The 21,922-nt window shown below is 35.9% G+C and overlaps 1 protein-coding gene across 1 annotated transcript; it reads right to left on the reverse strand.

Annotated features, from left to right (window-relative positions):
- Nucleotides 1-1,252: 1,252 nt before the first annotated feature.
- On the reverse strand, nucleotides 1,253-17,487 carry LOC108968669 (serine/threonine-protein kinase 32A). The gene is made up of 9 exons (XM_018932828.1): nucleotides 17,433-17,487; nucleotides 16,720-16,775; nucleotides 11,571-11,736; nucleotides 9,043-9,113; nucleotides 8,580-8,668; nucleotides 8,445-8,482; nucleotides 2,478-2,603; nucleotides 2,235-2,416; nucleotides 1,253-2,171 (listed from the first exon to the last, which is right to left on the reverse strand). Exons 1-9 carry the CDS (start codon nucleotides 17,485-17,487, stop codon nucleotides 1,338-1,340), a joined length of 1,617 nt encoding a protein of 538 aa, XP_018788373.1. The 3' UTR covers nucleotides 1,253-1,337.
- Nucleotides 17,488-21,922: the final 4,435 nt, after the last annotated feature.

Consider the following 21,922-nt stretch of genomic DNA (forward strand, 5'->3'; position numbering starts at 1 on the left):
CCTCGAATGGTAATTCATGATTTTTTTAGTTATAAAATAGTTTTCAAGTCGCTACATATATTTTTTTGTAGAAAGTGACATTTTTTTGTTGTTTAAAATATTTTTCTGTTTAAAATTGAAATCTTAAAGCTGAGTTTTAATTGCTCTCCACGTGTATGCTGAAATTTTAATAATTTTCAATTCGCYTGTAATCAGGGTTGCAAATAATGCCTTAAATGCATTAAAAATGGTTTTTTTACTTGCTAATCCCGAAGTTCTGAATTATAAATAATTTGTATACTTATAATCTCTATATACTACTAGTACTAATAAMGTTTATAGATAAAAATTAAAAAATAATTTGGTTTTGCGTACTTCGTTACTATTTTTAATTAAAGCTCACACTAAGCCATCATTTTCAATACTCTAGAATGGGTGTCGGCAAGCTTACACATTTAATCTAATTATATTTTATCAGTTCTTAATTTTGATGCTTATTTTGCAATTAAAATTAAATGATCTACTTCATCAATGTTTAATCACAATTTTTGAAAAAAAAAAAATGAATTCTAATTTTTAAAAACTTAAAGTTTTTACTAACTTAAATGGCCTTTTTAATTAAAAAAAGAAGAATATTTGGTTCTCTTCTATGTAATGTATATATAATTATGTTTTTAATTTTTTCCCTTTTTTAGGTTCATATTTTCTTCTTAGTTATTTTTCGTACCATTAAATACAATGAGTTATTCAAATTTCAAAGAGTCTCTTATCGGTGACCTGTTTTTCTATTTAACTGCGAAAATTCAGGAGAAAGTACTCTCCTTAAAATAAAGTGTTAAAAGACTGCTACTGCGCTGAGTATCCATTTAGTTTTCAGTTTATAACAGTTTATAAAGTATTTAAGAATATAAAGAGTTATTGATGATTCGCTCGAAGATTTCATCAATACTGAAAAGAAAATTTTAGTTGCAAATGTTAATTTCTATGCCTTTGTTAAAATTCCCACTCTCTCCTTCAATCCACTTATAATTTCGCCTGCCAAATCARGCTATCACTCCCCCGCTGAACCCGTTTGAGGCGTTTTTCTTGTTGTCTGTCAGATTATCATGATCGAGGAGGGCCGTACTTACTTAAGAGACTGCGTAAAGTCTCAGCATATGCACAGGCGCTGAGAGGCTATATGGATATTAGTGAAATTTAATGTAAGCTGCTTCCATTTCGCATAAAAATGGTCCTAAAAGTAGACTTCCATTTTATATTTTTTAATTACTTCATTCGGTCAACTTAATTATCGTGTATATAATTATGATTTTGAATTTTTTCAAGTATTCCCGAAATGATTCACCGTAACAGCTTTTCTACAGCACATTCACYTTTGCTGTTGCGTCAGCTTTTCTTCCCATCACTGGCGTTCGTAACGTAATGGCGTTTGATGTCGACGGTGAAGGCGTACGATCGATAAATTCAATATTTTCGCCATCCTTTGTGTTCGATGAAAGTTGAATTTTGGTCTGCTGAGACGTTGYTATTCCCATTATTGAGCTGTGATGTTGACATTTCGTACAAAGCGGTGGCAACGCTGTAGCTCCTCCCAGATTGGTTGTACTCGTCTTTGGTGTGGAAATCGTGTTGCTACTTAAAGCATTTATTGTTGTAGTTAGGGGCACGGAGGAATTGCGTTTTACGGTTATTGGTTGGCTAGCGTTAACATTTCCATTTGTCGTCGTCGTCGTAGTYACACTGATAATTTCATCGTTATCGCCATCATCACTAAAATGCATCGACGTTGGCTTCTCTTGAATTGGCGCTAAACTTGTCACGATTGAATTCGCCATAGCGTGTTCGAGTTCGCGTTGCCAATCGTTTTCTTTTTTTTCCATTGCTTTTCGTTTGAGTTCCTTATATCGATTGTAAACTATAAACTCCTTGATAAGCACCGTTTCGGGGTCGCTGTCACGTTGTGCCGATCGCTGTTTGGCTAAACGCTTCTTCTTCTTATGCAGCGGTCGYGTTTCTACAATCATTTCCTCCAGTTCTAAACACGGATCACAATTGAGGTGATCCTCAGGTGGCTTGAATGGTGGTATTGTTGTTTTCTCCAGTATACTTTTGAAGTCCGTGTGCCGTAGAAGTGGTGTTTGTTGTATCTCCTGCTGAGAGCTGATACGTGCGCCGGGATGTACACAGAGCAGCTGTAAAACAACAAAATATGTATGGGTTTTATTATTACTCTTTACACAAATGTAATATCTTACCTTTGTCAGCAAATCAATGAAATTATGACTCCAATAACGTGGATAGTGCACCGGTGACGTTAATATATTTTTCACCTCCGCCAATCCCGTATGCGAATGCACGATAAAGGGTCGCACATTGGCACGCATTTCATATGCAACTACMCCGAGGGACCACCAATCGACAGGAAAACTGTAACCCGCTGAAATTGTTTATWTTAATATAGATTCATTAAACAGATSAAACTACCGCGACGAGCTTACCTATTTCCTCTAATGCACACATGAATACTTCTGGCGCCATATACGGTTTGGTTCCAGACATGCTGCATGCGAGTCCGTCCTTTTGCAGTCTTGTAGCTATATTAAAATCAGTCAAATGTGCATGTCCTAAAATACCGAAAAGATAAAAAAAAAAAACGACACACAACATGATGTGATTAATGTTAAGAATTAAGGCACATACGTGATATTCTAAAAACAAAGTCGAAACATACTCGAGTTAACTCAATTTCTTGTTATTAACTTTTATTTTTCAAAAATTGTGAAACTGCATTTATATAAATTTTAAATGGCCTCTTAATACCTCCTAATGACGATAAGACCGAAAAACTTAAATTAAATGTGCCTAAAAGTCGTTGTGTTTGCATCAGAGAGAGAGCAAGGGATCTCAATATCTCTTACATTGACCTACACTCATTTTRGTGCGTAAGATTTTATACCTAATTTTGGATGTATTTTGTGAGTTGATACGAGAAAACAAGTCACATTTTCCATATCAGCTCTTGTTCATAAGAAAGAAGAAACAAACATCTAATAGCGGGAATGTGGTTCATCCTACCTACCTGATACGCACAGAGCTGCACCAAACCAAAAAGTTTTTGTTTGTAGACCAGAGTAATTGGCTTATGCACATAAATTGCCAGAAGCCAATATTTGAAACGGCTGACCTCATGCAGGACAGTACGATACAAGCTTACATTACCTAGTGTATGTCAGGGCGTATGAGTGATGCGCGATGCGATGGCTGTGCTTGCAAACATAGTCTACGGGGAAATTAAAATAAGAATTGTAGGTAAACTAGAGCTGTCAGCTGACATCTAGTAGCGGGAATGTGGTTCACCCTACCTACTATAGCGCATAGAACTGCACAAAACCAAACATTTTTTTTGTAGGCCAGYGTTATGGATCGAGACATCCAATTGGGTTAATGTTGTGACAACGTAGCTGAGTCCGTGTAAAATCTTGTCAGATTTAGTAGTTTCATTTACACGATTTTCTACTCGGCTTGCACTCCTGCTCTCTGAGGGCATTGGGCATTCATCAACAACTCGGTATAAGGGAACTGTGGGACGGCATTTAAACTCCTGCAGCTGCAACCGAAACAATTGGTTTTCGGAAAATGCAAAAGAACAGCTGGTACGATGAGGAGTGCCGTGTCGTAGCGGAGAGAAAACAGACCTTGCAATGTTACAATCGACCACAACCCGTGGATTTTGAGAGTTGAAGAGGGAAGTGAGAAGCATTTGCAGACAAAATTAGAGAGAGGCTGAAATGCGCGAATAAGAAAAGCTTGACAAGTTAACCGACTGGGGTAATCCTTGAAAATTCTACGAAAAGATGCGGTGAYTAACAGCATGTTGCACGACCGGAGCACACTCTTGTAGAAACCCAAGAGGTGATCTGATAACCGCCCTGGACGAGCATACTAAAATTGGAATCCACAAACAGGGAGACCCTACAATCTGTTCCAAYTACCGTGGGATAAGTCTCTATCTTTTATCAAGTGTATTGTGTGAAAGATTAAAGCCCAACAAACGTCAATAAATTGATTGGACCTTATCAGTGTGGCTTCAGACCTGGAAAATGAACAACCGACCAGATATTCACAATGCGCCAAATCTTGGAAAAGACCCGTGAAAGGAGATTCGACACTCACCACCTCTTCGTCGATTTCAAAGCTGCTTTTGACAGCACGAAAAGGAGCTGCCTTTATACCGCGATGTCTGAATTTGGTATCCCCGGAAAACTAATACGCCTGAGTAAGCTGAGCAATACCAAAAGCTCWGTTAGGATCGGGAAGGTCCTCTCCGAACCGTTCGATACCAAATGAGATTTTTGACATGGCGACATTCCATCTGCAGGAACGTAATCGARCAGGTAYAATCTTTTATAAGAGTGTACAGCTGCTGGCGTATGCCGATGATATTGATATCATTGGCCTCAACATTCGCGCCATTARTTCTGCTTTCTTCAGACTGGATAACGAAGCGACGCAGATTRGCAGTGAACGAGGTCAAGGCGAATATCTCCTGTCATCAAACAAACAGTCGTCGCACTCGCGACTTGGCTCTCACGTCGCTATTGACAGTCATAACTTCGAAGTTGTAGATAATTTCGTTTATCTTGGAATCAGCATTAACAGCAAACACAATGTCTGTCTCGAAATCTAACGCAGAATAACTCTTTCCAACAGGTGCTACTTTGGTCTGAGTAGGTAATTGAGAAGTAAAGTCTTCTCTCGACGAGCAAAAAACAAACTCTATAAGTCACTAATTTTTCCCGTCCTGCTCTATGCTGCAGAGGCAGATGGATGGCATAGGAAGATGACATCCGAAAAGTCGACGTTACGAGTTTTCGAGAGAAAGGTTCTGCGAAAGATTTATGGTTCTTTGCGCATTGGCTACGGTGAATATCTCATTTGATGGAACGGTGAGCTGTATGAGAYATACGACGACATTTACATAGTTCAGCGAATCAAGAGACAGCGGATACGCTGGCTAGGTCATGTCGTATGTATGGACGAAAACACTCCAGCTATGAAAGTATTCGACGCAATACCCTCCGGGGGAAGCAGAGGAAGARGAGGATCTCCACTCCGTTTGAACCAGGTTGAGAAGGACCTGCCTTCGCTTGGCATTTCCAAGCAAGTAATGTCTATATAAATTCCGCACTGAAGTTCCCATTAGAATTATAAAAGAGTTATGTTCTTTTATAGCTAAAAATAGTAGAATCAGAAGCGCAACCATCTCCCATGTCAATTAAATCTATAAAATGTAAACAACTCTATAAACACTAATGATGCTAAAATCGTTTAGTAGCTAAACTGATAATTTGAAAATGTTTTTTGCTGACGATATATCGTTCTGGATATTTACAATCGATAATTAACACTGCACTTTGTTCGTACCTCACGATTGCATGCGTGATATTAATAAAGTATCTTAAAGTAAAAMATTAAAATTAAAATTTATAAATTTGACATTCCCATCCAATTGAAACAATTAATTGAGCTCGCTAAAAGTAACTGCCGACCGCTTATCCGCCTCGCGGACAGGGTTCCCATCTTCAATGGCGTAAATATTCAATTCACACATATGAGTGTCGGCACAGCATTGCATTTGCACATTATTAGTATTTGGGAAGACCAAATATTTGGGTGGCAAAGGTTAAACGAGTGTATATTGTATGTGTATACGTTGGTATGTCAACATGACCTCGGCACATGGAATGTCGAGAAAATAACCGTGACCGCGATTCAATTCAATTCAATCCATATGAATGCACAGATTGAAATGAGTTTTTGGAATGTTTWCCGCTGGGCACATATTGTTTGGCAGTTTTCCGAGAAATTAGGTAAAACGCAAACGCACCATCATTCCTATTCAAATGAAATTCACCAGAAAGCTTTGTTGTTGTTGTATTCAATTGTATATTTTTTTAACATGAAGCAGCAGGGTGATATAAGCAGAGGTACTTTTTTCAATAGCCTATTTTTGACAGATCACGCRTGAGACGTGTCAAGCTGTCATGTAAGTTTTGCTCAGTATTGTTTGGCATTCCATCGTGGAAAGACTTATAACTGAACAACGTTTATAAATCGTTCAACTTTATTAAGAAAATTTACGTTTTGAACGCGAGCTTTGTTCAACTAATGGTCAACATAATCGGCCTACTGAGCGTAGTAGTTCTAACCCATCACTCATCTTGGGACCCATCATTCATTATTTTATAATATTCTACTGAACGTACAGCACGCATTGAAGAAAATATAGCAGCCGTAATTGAGAGTATACACCAAGACCGTGGAGAGTCGATTCGGTGCCGTTCGCAGAAACTYGGGTTCACATAAGGAAGGATTTGGTTCATTTTACGCCGAGATTTTAATTTGAAGCGGATAAAAAAAGCTCGAGCAAAAACTGAAGCCGCTCGACCTTTTCAAGCGACATTGCTTCGCTCTATGTGCTCTCGAAAAGTTCCAAGAAGATCCGAAGTTTCCGAACCAAATTTTGTTCAGCGATGCGGCCCATTTCTGACTCAATGGGTAYGTAAACAACCGCAGCAATCTTAAGCGATTCATCAGCTGCCATTTCATTCAGAAAAACACTTATTTGGTCTGCTTTGTGAGCCGGTGGAATCATCGGTCCATATTCTTTCAAAAATGATGCCGGCGAAAACGTTAGCGTTAATGGCGGCCGTTATCGCGTCATGATAAGCAATAATTTGATACCTGGAATTTAAGCTCGTGATTTCTGTGATACATATTTGATTTCAACTAGACGGCACCACTTTTTACACATCGCATCAATCAATGGATTTATTGAGATAAAACTTCGGTGAGCAGATGATTTTACGTTTTGGGGTGGTCGATTTGCCACCAATATCGTCTGCTATCACACTGTTAGACGTTTTCCTGAGAGCATAAGTAAAGTCTAAAGTCTATGCGCACAAWCTMGCCTCGATTCAGGCTTTGAAGCAAAMCATCACGCGTGTCAATCGCCAGTTACCAGTCAAAATGTTCGAACGAGTCATCRAAAATTGGACTCAACGGWTRGACCRTCTGAGATGTAGGCGCGCYCAACATTTTAAARAGAKAATCTTCAAAAAATAAATGCCTAAGAATKTTATTTCGAATGACAATAAACATTCACCAATAAATTTAAAGTAAAAAARCACTTCTTTAAAAAAGTTGGGAACCTCGAAATGGATCACCCTTTATTTGATTATACCATGCGCAATGATGCGCAAGGACCGCCATTCGCTTGGGAGTGGCCAGAAACGATTAATTTACACATGACTCAAGGAGTTCACGAGTTTCGGTATTAGATCAAGCAACCCAGAGGCCAAAAMACATCCGTTTGAAGGCGGCGCCCGAAATATATGCACGTCAACAAACACAAGGAAGGTTCGACCGTTCCTTTATCTGTCCCATATGTATCTACTACAATAGCTCAAAGGTATTTGGCCCATCAATCAAAGTCAAACTTTTTTGAATGAAAGCATAGTTTTACTTTTCGACATAATCTCTTTCTTGAGTAATACGTATATTTATTGTAACAGAGCTCCAAAAGGATTCCATATGGTTTTTCTAAAAAAAATCATTTTTGAGCACGCAACTTTTTGTGTCTCGGAAAGACAGAATARTTGCTGGGAAATAAACCTGACGAATGCGTTGGGTCAGGGACTGGTTTATAGTGCAATTCCTTCACTACGTAGTCGGTTGCCTTGGTGAAAGAGTAAATCGACACACAACGCGCGGAAAACTTTTTTATCATAAAATTTGGCAAAGCTTTATGAATATTCGCAATGTTTTCTCGCTTTGTTGTCTCTTGCGGCTATCCTGAAAATAATATATATTTTTTGCTGATGCGGTTATGGCGAAATTCAACAAATTGGTCCGAGCAGTCAAGACTGTTGAAAAGTCATCATCAAAAAAATTTCTAAGCAAAATATCAAAGGGTTAACTTTAAGACCAATAGTATTAGAACGATTAAATGAAATTTTATGAAACTTTGGAATATTAAAGCTAAATTCTTATTTACGGCAATCTTTCGGTTAAGCTATGTAGCTAGCAAAAATAATTGACATGGGTAGACCTCTTACCTCCTGAACAGACGAATATTGGAGTTATAATCAAGTTTTACTAGGGCACTCTAGTAAATACATATATTCATACAAATGCATTTTTGAACTATCTCACACATCTTGATAGCGATATAACGGTAACAAAAAATTTTTATCAGCTATGATACACGAACATGTCGCTACGAAGTTGAATTGCATATGCTCAATGTACCATCAGTGATACATTTAATAAACTTATTTCCAATAAGCCAAAAATTTGTTCATATATGATACATGGACGCTGTACACATGGTACAAGAAAATAATTTTGTATCACATGTGATACATTGGACAGGGAACCTGTTAAAGACATTTCGATACACTTACCAGCACCATCCAAAAGAATGTTATCTGGCTTGATATCCCTGTTGAAAATATAGAAAATACAAAATGTAGAGACTTATTATTTACATATGTATATTATAAAAAAAAAAAAAAAATCAAAAGGATTATTTCACCCACCTATGCACCACCCTTTGCTTCTGCAAGTATTCTAAAGCACTTCCCAACTCACACACTAATAAGGCAACACTTTTTTCGCTGAATTCCACCTGAAAAATTAATAAATTGGAGAATATTATGGCGTCAACATATATATATGTAAAAAAAAGCTCTCTACATACATGCATACATACATARATATATACTTAGTGCTTAGMCAAATAATTGTTGAGAGAACAAGGATGTTAATGCTGTCAGTTTCCATAAAAAAAGTCGTATGTAAAAGTGTGTGTATGTAATACGTATTTATGAATACTATATATGTACACATGACCACCAAATCATAACTTCAGTGTGTTGAAGGCGCTCTGTGTGTGCATGCACTTGAGTGTTTGCTACTTAAAAATAAATATATCACGTACATGTCATATGTATGCATATGGGAATATACATATGTGTATGTATTATAAATAATTGCACTCACCCGATTTTGTAGATGATACCTTAAATCACCGCCAGTCAGTAAATCACACACCATAAATAAATCCTCCTCATCTGGTTTGACCGAAGTAGCAAATGGCAAAAGTGAAAATATTTACATGCAAATGCGTATGTATAATAGGTATATATGATATAGGTATATATTAGAAAATTATAACTGAACTGAAAGCTAACCAATATATACGAGTATATGATTCACAAGGTGTATGCGCTTATAATCAAGGTTGAATATATTCRCAGTTGTGCATTGAACGGGAAAAATTATGGCATCTTTTTATATGCATGAGTATATATAGACATASGAGTGCGATCCGTTATGTATATAATCTAAGAAATGGTTGCATTTTTTCGGCCGATAGGACAATCTTCGCCTTTCTTCCAGGCAGCTTCACCGAGTGTTTCTACTGCACTCTTATGTTTACAAGTTGATCCATATTTTGCTGACGGATTGCGCTTAAACAGTGYCCAACACTGCTGCAAAGTGGTCTCACCTTTATAATTGTTATTCGGATTAAGCGTCGTCGTATATGTATATTCTCCAAGAACTATCGGGTACGTTTTGTAAATACGAGATCATGGACTTTTTTTACATTATCCACCGTGGTAACCAGTTTTTTTTTAGCAGTTTTGATAATCATCATTTGAAGAAGAAGGGTCACCGTGCGTAGCATCAATGCGATTTTGCTTCCAAAAAAAAGAATCGAATCACTACAAGACGCGGTCAAAGGTGGTTAGATAGACTGGCTGTCTAATGACGCACTTTGGCCTTTAGGATACTCATTGTAAAACCATGTTTTACCTGTGGAACCTCCGAAACAACGTCAAGAAACCTATAAAAGTCTTCCTTGTCAGAACAAGAAAAATTTTTTAATTACTTTCATCTCCGCCTGAAAGTTACTGCAGGCGGAAGACGACTTTAGTATCTATTTTTGCTGAAAAGACACCACCCTGCACTCGATAACCTTGTTTGGACCTATCTGTATAGATCATTATCTGTGCATCTCTGGCTGCCTTTTCTCTTTCTGGAAGGAAGGCAATATTGTAAAATAATTTTAGTTAAATTATAAAGGATTACGAAAATCCGTGGTAGTGGTACTTAGTACCTTAGAACGTCCCTTATTGCAGGGGACTAGGAGAGAAGATCCTTCAGTCTAAGTGCTTGCTTTGCTGCCAGTTGTTGACTATTGCAGTGTCCTCCAGCCTCATTCAGAGAAGTTATCATTTACTCAGATACCAGAGCGGCTAGCCTTGAACTTATTTACAGTGCGTGCGAGGAGTTCCCAACCTTACTACCAATATCATCGAGTGACTTTGTAATAAGACTGGTTTGGGTCCCTGGCCGTAGAGGAATCGCAGGAAATCGTAAAGCTGAAGAKCTGGCAAGGAAAGGCTTATTAGAACCACTATCGATAGAATGGGAGCTTGACCTGCGCTGGGCCAACATCGGTACATACGCTGTCGCAAAGGCCTCTTGGCTCAAAATTTATTGCAGGAGATCTAGCGATCTCTTTACCTCAGGAAAGCTAGCCTCTCTCTGGTTCTGCGGCTTTTTACTGGTCATTGCTCTATTGACGTCCATGCTGTAAGGTTCGGAATCTTACCAGACAATCTTACAAATCTGTTTGGAAGRAGATGAGATGGAAACAACTCAACACTTTCTTCTTGATAATCCAGAGTTTGGGAAGTCAAGACTTAAACACTTGCTAGGTCATACCTTTACATCCCATCAAAATGGCGGCAGTTACAATTAAACGCATATGCAAATGTGTATTGTCAGTCCTTCTGCGATCTTCGACCTGCCATCAAACCTAACTTAATCTGTTTACCTAACAAGTTTGTCGACAGTAAATGTAAAATAATGTTCAGTGCTTGATTTGGCGATGTGCTAAGAACTCCACTGACTTATATATTAGCTACTCTTGTATGCTTTCCATACGCCCGACCACGTATTTCTTTTYCATTATTGGCCACCATACCAAAATACCTTACAACTGCGGTGTAGAGCCAATAAGAGACTCGAGCTGTTACTGCCCATTTTGGTCTCCCCATCCTTTTACAGGTGTAAATTACTGTAGCTGTTTGAAAAATACTAGCTATAATTTACTATAAGTATGTTCGCACGATTCGACCCATCAAATCAAAACAACGAGTACGATTTGGCAGAAATTTGGGCAATAATCGTCTACGAGAATATTCTATACGATATTAAATTTTTCTTAAGTTAGTAACGCRATCTGGCTAAGTAATAAACGGACTTTCCTCGTGCTTATGCTTAGACCGAATAGAAATGGTGAAATTATGGTAAYATTTTACATGGCAGAACATGTATATACATATGTTACATGGCGATGAGTGAGGTGCGCGAAAACCAAGAACATACATAATATACATGTGTACTATAGGCATGAAAAAGTTGATGACCACTTGTGAAACACATATACTCGCACATACTGAAAAGTTTACCTGCACTCTAGCTWTTAAACATACTCTCATTCACGCAAACGAAATTACCTTGAAATGAAAACCACAGATTCACCAGAAATGGATGTTCCAGCGAGGCAAGCAATTCCACTTCTTTGATAACACCACCCAGCGCACCGCGCGACTCGCACGCCGACCGACTGACATATTTCATGGCATAGAGTATGCCACTATCACGTTTCTGTACGATGCACACCTGTGCGTTTGATTGGTTGGCCGGTAGATGAATATCAAAGCGAGTTGAAATGTGGAATGAAAGAAAAAAAAAAAAAGCCGTTAGTGCAAAATAAACTTTTGCGGTTGTGTAGAAAATTATGATGAGATTAGCAGTTGTGTTAACATTGATAATGCAGGTGAGCTTTAGCTTGTTAACTAACGGTCTTTTTATCTATATAGAAACTAAATCTTTAAAGTAATTTATAAAGCAAGTTTTCGACAAAAGTACTTGAAACAATTGTAGGAGGCAGTTTTTCGCACAAAAAATTAGAAAGCGGTCTTAAGTGAATCCTAATAACCCACGCAGTAAAATAAAAAATATTACGTAATGGGCAAAAATATTAAAAATGTCTTGTTGTTTGGCAATTTAATAGATCAATTCTAAAGTAAGCAAGATTCATAATACACTATTTCTTCTTCTTTAATGGCGAGTTTACAACAGTKCGCCAGTTTTTCTCCCTTTTCGCTGTTTGGCGCCAGGTCGTTCTCCATGACCTAACCAGTTTAGCCGCTGTCATTTAATTCGCTGTATTATCATATTGTCTTCGTATACCTTGTATAGCTCATCGCGCAAAGTCGACAGACTCTATTTATGGAGRTCTTAATAGGTGGAATTCAAAGTTGTCTGAAAAACGAAGAGAAAAGCTTTATCTCAATAATTCTATTGCACCGTCCAGTTTCCGCAAGTCTTTTATTTCAATATACTTTTAAGTCGCCTCAACAGATTTGCGACAGGTTCCAAGTGTTTTGTCGATATTTGAAAGCTTATATCCATATTAGAATTTTTTTTGTATTAGAGTGGACATGTTTACAATTAATAAATAATTTTAGGCAAGTGATCGCCACAGCTGGCTCGAATAAATATGTATCAGTCGAGTATGTATTGTTCCATTGAAAACCATACGGCTAAAAGCAAACTACTCATTACAAATCGAGTATACGGTATAACCTGAGAACGGTAGCATCAACTTCAATCATAGTGAGAGCACAATGGTGTAAAGCTGTAAGTATCGTAAAAAAGAATATAAGTGTACACAGTATAATATATATTATAGTTGTACACACTCATATTTTCAGTACATCACTAATTGGTTTCAAATCGCGTGCTTARCTATTATTACTTTAAATACATTTTTTCACGCTTAGTTAAATATGCAACTATAAAATTTTCAGTAATAATTTTATATAAACAATTTATCGCACATTATAAACAATTAGATTGATGAATGTCACATAAGTGGAATTTATTACTGAATGTTTCTCGTATAATATATAAAAAATTGTATTATGTTCTTAAATTTACGGTGAAGTATTTACTAGTTTCAAAATTACTAAAATCAATTTTTTCATATTTCAATGATCGATCCATTTAAAAAATAAAATACCAAAAATTTAAATCGTCATTTACTTATAATAGGCTTTAAGTTACAGCTATCTAAAACGTAACCGCMCAATTCAATGAKCTTAATCAGTTTATCTTACACCGGTGTACCAGTAAGAAGTGAACGTTAAGATACAATTGTGTTGGTAGGGAACATTTGTTGTGAACAACGCTTTATTTTTTTTCTGTTCGGTTGGCATGATATCTGTCAAACACATTCAATAACGTTACAGCCATTGAACAAACATCATATTTTTTCATTGTGCTGAAAATGTTAAATTTTTTACCAAAAAGTGATGGTTTCGATTTGAAGAGGAGTGCTGCTGATTTGGATGTGRGAATAAAGAATGTGGTAGCCACGAAAAAAGTTTGAAGACTATGTATATTGGATGAAGGCGATCCATTGAGTCAAAAGCAAATGAAAAATCTTGCACAACAAAATATTTCAGACTGTTTCGAAGCTAAGGTGATCAAAAAGTGTGGAAAATGGTTGCYGTATGATTTGAATGAAAGACGGTTTAAAAACCGTAAAATCCCTTGTGAAATTTTGCTTCTAAGACATGACAGAAAATCTGTTTTGCATCGATATGTCACTGATGATGCAAAATGAATTTATTTTAAGAACACTAAACGGAGAAAATTATGGGTTAATCAGAGCAAACCATTAACATCGACTGCAAAAAGAGAACGATTTGGTAAGAAGGCAATGCTCTGTGTTTGGTGGGATCAGAAGTGTGTGGTATATCATAAGCTTCTATAAACTAGTGATACTGTTAATACTAATCCCTACAGACAACAAATGATTGATTTGAATGCATTCATCGAAAAATGAGCAGAACGGCACAGAAGACACGGAAAAGTAATTTTGTTATCGGTTCAGTAAAAGTAATTTTGTTATCGATTGCATTACAGTAGTTGGCTAGGAGGTGCTAACTCACTCGCCGTTTTCATCAGACTTGACCCCTTACAAATACTCTTTTGTTTTCGTCGAGGGGACATGCATTGGCTGATCGGCTATTCGATTCCTACGTAGAAGACGAAAATTGAGTGTCTGATTGGTTTGCTTCAATTTCTATTAGTATATTATCCACAATCGATGGAAAGGTGTTAAAATTGCTATTACTTTTTTACTTTCCCATTCAAAATAGTATTTAGAAAGTTCGAAATTACACATTATTTYCATCATAAGTCATATCTGCGAAGAAAAGGACTTTGAGCAGTAAGTACAAAATTTTATAGTTCTCCCCCAAAATTCTACTTTGGATCCGCGCCTGAAAAGACTTGAATCACTGCAAATTTGGAGGATCTTATTTATAAGAAATCGGACGAAACTCTAAAAATATTTAAATTTTTTCTGAAATAGTTTTATATATATATTTTCCCATAGTTCCTAGGTGGAACATAGGGCCCCAGTAAACAAATTATAATTCATTTTATTTACAGCTATAAATTTAATCTCTCTCCAAGAATAACCACTTCTCTGTGCTTCTGCTTCGACTTAGCGTCTCTTGGTGTTGGCTGGTCTACCGTTTCTTCGGCTTCCTTGCGGACTCTAATCTAACGCTGTAAGACTTTCGCAGAGTGTGACCAGCCCAGAGGTTAGCATTGCTAATAACGTTAGGCCAAAATGTCCGCAAAATTTTTGCAATTGTAAAACATTCGCTGCAATATTCCACGTCTCGCAGCATATATAACACAACGGGTTTCCCGCTTGAATCGAATATTTTTAGTTTCGTACGTATGGATATATAGTATGTGTTGATCTCCAGACTTTATCCAACATTCCAAGGCGCGACCTTTGGATATACGGTTGCGTTATCGGCTGCTGATCCACCATTTTTAGATAGGATGCTACCTAAATAGCAAAACTCGKCGACTTCTTCGAGACTTGTTCCAGCGATCTGTAGGATTGGCGTTTCGGTTGTGTTGATTTTCTTGAATTTTGTCTTCGCTATATTAATTTTAGGTGCTGTTTGTGCGGCGAGATCACTAACAGCTTCAAGTTTCAAGCTGTTTTATTAAGTTAATTAATTTTTCCGCAACTCCTTTGTATACTTGGGCTCTCCAGATCGCATCATGTTTGAGAGTGTCGAAAACTTTCTCAAAAATCTCGATAAAGCAAAAGTAGAGATGTGATCGACACATGAGCAATGGGTCTGAACCAGCTTGTTCTTTACGTAGTCCATGCATCAGCGAATCAAATAACCTTTTGGGAATTATGTGTGTTATTATTTTATTCACCATACTTAGTTCTCTCCAATTTTTACATTCCGATAAATTTCCCTTCGTCGGAAGAGAGTAATAACACCTTCTTTCAACTCGTCTGCTATCTTTTCTGAGGCCCAAATATGTTTGAGTAGAGGAAACAGTATCCGCGCAGTCTGAGGATCAGCTTTTAGGAGTTCTGGGTTGATGTTATCTAGCCCAGGAGTTTTGTTGTTCTTTAATGCTCTGATATCAGTCATTATCTCCGTCTCATTCGGGTACGTGGTGTGAATGTCACGTTTTGGTATGTGACGTTGGCAACCGCATGACTGAATAGCCTCCGACGAAGTTGGTGAGAGCAATTTTTCATAATAACGCTCCCAGATGGTAGTATGGTTATCTTTGGCCGTTGTCTACATGCCATCTTCATCTTTTAACGGTTTGGAGGTTTTGAGTGTTGCGTTAGTCAGTTGCCATATCGTTTGATACAGGTTCCGAGTGCGGTACGTTTCCGCGGCCTCCTGCGCTTTTCTAGCTAAATTGTCACTCCAGATTCGTTTATCCGTTCTCTTTATCACATTGTCGGTTTTGCTGCAAGATGATTTTCAGTCATTCGATCTGGAGATGTCCAAGTTATTTTGTAAATGGGTGGTCCATTCAGCTAATACCAAAAATGGGCAAATGGGGTTGGTGATGCGAATATATAGCCTATCCCTCCCAAACGTCAACCTCACCTTCGCGCGGTACCCCCTTTTCACTACGACTGAGGCTCTGACGACCGAGTGAAGGCGGTATATACTTAACACTTGCGAGGAGGAAATTCCTACGCCATTGCCTGCCTAGAGGCGAAACCGGCAGCCCTGGAACTAGGCTCGGATGCAGAAGGCTAATCACTTACTCATCTTAAATCCTSTGATTACCGAAACCGAAATAAACAAAGTAAAGATTAAGAACGATAAATAGTTTTAAAAATTTCTAAAATATATCCTTACAGCTCAAAAAAAAATTTTTTATTCTTAAAAATCGCTTTTGTTCGGTTTGCAGATGAGACTATTCAGAATTGGGTAGAGAATTTAGTTATTACAATTAGTAAYTGATAATCTAAAAACTATTTTGATTTTATTTTATTTATTTTTGTAAAATGTTCGTTAAAATTAAATATATAATTGTGAATAATACTACTTAATTTTGGAGACTTACATACATATGTACATATACCTAAATTTATCGTCAATGAAATTGTAAATGGGATAATTAGTGAGCTAATTATAAAAAACTACTGAAATTCTCTTAATGTTCATTTATGGTCTTTTTGAAAAAATATGATTACATAAATTACTATTTGTTTTATGTTACGTAATATAATATTTGACTTACCTTGCCAAAGCTGCCTTTGCCGATCGCCCGCAATATTTGAAARTGATCAAAATTAACTATACAAGAAAACGCCGCCGCCATTCATATAAAATAAATTGAATAAAGAATTTTTAAACACTGAGGTTAGAAAATATATATCAAAGTAATTGCGAATTAATTAATGAGTGCAACTTGTGACTATATTACTATAACTCGTGAAAGTTATTAATAATAGATACGTACTTCATTTCATTTAATGAAAGTCTTTAATTGATGAAAATAAGTTAATTTTTCGGTTATGTCTTTGTTTCTCCTCCTTTTTCAATAAGATAGATGTTGATTTGAAAAAGTATAGCTGGTATAGTCTGTATGCAACAAAGTAATCAGCCGATCATATAAAGTAGTACTTGTTCAAACTACCTATAGGAAGTGTAAAGACCACTACAGATAAGATTAGGTATGGATCCTAATAGAAAAAGGTGCTTCCAGAAATTTTAAAATATTTCTATATATTCCATATGTGTCAAGTTTTATTGCTATATTGTATGTGGTTGACTTTGTATGCTAGGGATAGTTCGTGCTCCTAAATTTAGTGTTTACTTATTCCAATTTTCAAATGTGGTCTTTAAATACTTAAAAGGTGTGGGTAATGTCTGAAGCATAAAATGTATGAGAAATTTTGCACACATTCATTGAAAAAAAATCAATCTCCCTCCCAAATACGTGAAGCTTACCATCTTCATCGTTCAGAAGGCTTGCATCTGATCTGCTCGACGAATTCGCCCCCATGTTGAATATGTATATGTAGGGTATATGCTGTTGTAGTAAATTTTCCGGCCTTTTACGTTCAAATTATTATATCGAGTTTATTATAATGAATTTGTTAACTAATGCTGACGAGGCAAAATGTGCTACGAATACATGATTAATGTTTTCGCAAAAAATATGAGTACTTATGGATATMTTCCTTGCATAGAAAAATTGCGCCTTTCATTCTTAACAGCTGCTCACTGTCAATATGACTATAAACGAGAGCATTAGAGTGAAGTATATTCCGAATACCAACAGAGTTTCGAACTCTATGTTAAATGTGAACTCGAGTTCCAAAGTCAGTTCTACGAATGTTTGTCTTGATTGATGAGTGCGAATAAGCATTGACGCTGCTTCTGGTGATTGAAATATCTATATTTTCCTCTGCCTCTGTTTGCTGTCTCCAGATGTACATATGTACMCTTTTTATATACATACATATATTTGTATATTTTTAGTTGGTTTCCGTTTAGATACTCAGTTTTTTATAACACATTAKCTGGGTTTACATATTCCATGTTCAAGTACAGGATATTTCGCATCATATAGCTCAAGTCCCAACTGCAAATGCATAAGAAAACAGAGGTAAAGATGTAGATATAAAGCAAAACTATTGATACTATTGCATGGTTTAAGCAATGGCCGAGTTTAAAATATTTTTTTCAAAAAATTTCAAAATTCTTTTGTTAATAGTGTATATTTGTAACAATAAAATTTTTAAATAAATATTTAATTTTTTATATGAGAAAAAAAATGTTAAAAAAGGCTGTTTTTTACACGAGGAAACCCATGTAACTCTTCAAGTTTGCATAAATTCAAAATGAAATTTTAATCGTTCTGGTCAATATAAACTAAATAYAATCAATCAGTGAAGATCATGAAGCCATCCAAAACATGCCATTTCTGTTAATGACGAGAAATTGAAATGTTTGGTTGGTCACTAAGTATTTTAGCGAAAATTCAATTCCAGGAAGGCGAAAATTATATGAGGTGTACAGATCAGATGTGTTGATCGAACGTCAATGCCAAAACTGGTTTTCAAAATTTCGTTCCAGAAATTTAGATCTTGAGGATGCTCCAGATCCTGGAAGGACTCTTGAAGCCGATGTTTATAAAATAAAATCATTGGTCGATGTAAATCAGCAAATAACAAATCAAAAGATTGCTGAATATTTAATTGTTCCAACGGAACCATTCAAAAGCACATCAAGCATCCAGGATTAACTTGGAAACTTGATATGGTATATGGCTTTCTCGTATTCTTACAGAATTTCTTTCGTAGCATTAACGACTATGATTTGTTTATCAAATATCAAAAAAATTATTAAATTTTGAAGCGCATAGTTCTTGGCTACCAAAAGTGGGCTGTTTACAAGAATATAAACTCAAGAAATTATGGACTAAAGAAGATGAACCAGATCAAGCAGATTAGGTTCAGGAGRTCGTYTATTTTGAGCTTTTGCCCGACAGTATCACGATTAATTTTGAAGTGTATTCTTTTAAGTTGGAACTCAGAATTGATTAATAGGAATAATTTAGTATCCCACAAGGATAATGAGAAACCACATACAAATTTGTTGACTCGTCAAAAGCTTTTTTAACTTCATTGGGATGTGCTATCGCACCTATCTTATTCTCCAGACCTTCGGTCTATTACTTGTTCCGCTGTTCGTTGGAACCTTGACCTCGCATCTGGATGTGGAAAACTACCTGAACTAGTTTTTTGCTTGCAAGGATCCAAAATTGTGTGTGCGTGAAATCAATCTCTTGCACGGCAGATAGCAAAATGTATTGGTTAAAAACAAAGAATATATATTTTCATAAAATATTTTACACAATAAAAAATTGTATTTAAATTTCACTAWAAAAACGAAATTACTTAGTGAACCACCCATTAGTAGTTCAAGGTTTCATTTATTTGTCCAGCTTTGAGCTCCCAAGTGTAATAAAAAAAAACATTACAATTGCATAAACAGAAAGATTTACTTTTATTTCACTTTTTTAGTTAAATATGTTTACCATCTGGACCTTGAACAATTCGAAAGATTCAAACTGAGATAAGTGATTTCATTGTCCTTTGGACGAATTAAGATATTTGAATCACTGTGGTTCCAATGAAATTGTGCAGACAACATAATTTGTTCAATTATAAAATCAACTTACTTGACTATTGTAAGGGTACATTTTTTTTTTTTTTTTTTATTTTTTTATTTTTTTTTTTTTTGTGGAATTACAAATTGCTAGTGATATTACATATCTAGGGTGTGGTTGCACGGGTCGTTCTGCGAACGGTTGATTGTGCAAGGATGGAAACTTTAATCGTTAGCAGCCAACAATTTGCGATCAATCATACTTCTCATATTTTTATGTCACCGTGGGAAAATGGACAAAATTGGCCTACAACCACGCCTACTTCCCATATTACACAATTTTAAATTCCATTTGATTCTTTTACCTCTCAGTCACAAATCAAGAATGATATTTACAGAGTGTGTTTTACTTATAACAGTATATCTTTGTGCGTAAAGATAAAATTGGGCGTAAACTTGGCCTAGCACCTACATATGTATATAACTATTACCAAGATTTTTGAACATCCGGCTGACTTTTCGTCCTATGATTGATAATTGTGTTGGCAACTTTAATTAAACCCAGGCACTTTTTTAGTAAGTGGCATGATAATAGTCAATAGATAAAATCGGGGCGATACTCCCCAACTCCTATATCCTACATACGTATAATGATTTTCGTTTTTCTAACAAACCTTATGCCGAATATGTCGGTCAGTGTGTGAGTTATATTGAGTATATGTATTAGATTCCGATACTCTATGTAACTTAACTTTTATGTCTTAAAGAATTCCCCTGGCTTTGATTATTGCAAGTATAAAATGTTCGATTGCACCGGAACTTAGCACTTTCTTACCTATTCAAATTTGGCCGATCGGAAGGAATTCGGAGCGCATTACAACTACATAGTCGAAGAAAACTGTCAACATAATATTAATTTTTGACATGGCTTGACGTGATTTTTCGGCTTTATCYTTTACCAAYATTCTGAACGTTTCGGCAACAGAAATTTGATTTCAAAATAAGGGATAGCCTTGAATAAACAGCATTTACTGAAAATTCTTGTGAACAAAAAGAAAAAACACAAAAACTGTATGTAATAATAATATGCAGTTGTATGCTTGCTTGCTTGGCAGTACCTTCAGCAAACCAAATTTGTGGAATTTTCTTTTAGTTCTGATGTTAATGTGAACTTAAAACGCTTGATACTATGAYATATGATAATTTAATTGTTTTCTTTAGGCCAAATAATGCGTCTTTTACAAGTTACTAAGTATGTGTCGGAAATTAAATGGTTCTTGTGCAAAACTACCAGCTCAACGAAAATTCTGAGAGGACGAAGGGATGAGAATTCTTATTTATTGAAGTTAGGAGTTCCTGGCTACATCGCACGAAAAATAAAGGGAGAGGAATTTAAATTATATTTTTTTAAAGTTATGTGCATAATCTACATATCGGCACATGAAATGCAAAATAACGTAACAACATTTTCGGAAATTGACAGTGGCATGAATGAAACACGAAATAAAATTGAACATGAGTGAAAAAAGAATTTAATATTGGTTAAAACTGGTTTATATCTGAGCGCAGAACCTGAAAATGTTGAAGATATGTAATATTATATATGTAATTTGAAGTAGTGAATCGTAATCAATAAGACACTCAATTTTGAATTTTTCGATGATACGTTATTTTGCATTTCAGGTGACGATATATTCAATTGTTTAGCTTATGTCAATAAAAATCTTGCTCAGAAATTTCCTTTCTTATTAAATAAGCATCAGTCAACGTCAATAAAATATGAATAACTTATAACCTGAAGCAGATAAAAAATAAGTATTTCCCCAGATAGCAAAGTTTCATATTCTTTCTTGYCTCAAGAAAATCTAACCAAATTTGAAGCACTCTACATGTAAAACATGTTTGAGCTTGCGTTATAAAAACTTTGAAATGCCCAAAAGAATTTCCAAGTTTTGTTAGTGACGTGTATCTGTACCTAAGTAAACACAAATTATTAAGAACATATACACAAATTATGTGTGCAAAAGCTTACTGTGAACTCGCGAAACAAACTTGAACTCAGTTTTAAAAAGAATGAGGTCTGAAGGTACAGCCAAACTGAGTTCGTGAATTCGTGACAGGCGCAAATGAAATTTTGTAAATATGTCAGCTAAGCGTTCACTTAAAGTATATAGTACATTTATTCCAGAAATATATATAGGGTATATATACATATTATACTATATGTAGTATATATGTGGGGAACACTCAACACCCAAAGGAGGAATGTTTTGAAGCAACCTTAGTGGAAACTGTRAAGTGTGAAATGGTAAAGTGTTCTGCAT

This window comes from Bactrocera latifrons, unplaced genomic scaffold, assembly GCF_001853355.1.
Source record: "Bactrocera latifrons isolate USDA-ARS-PBARC rearing strain unplaced genomic scaffold, ASM185335v1 scaffold_224, whole genome shotgun sequence".
NCBI lineage: Eukaryota > Metazoa > Arthropoda > Insecta > Diptera > Tephritidae > Bactrocera > Bactrocera latifrons.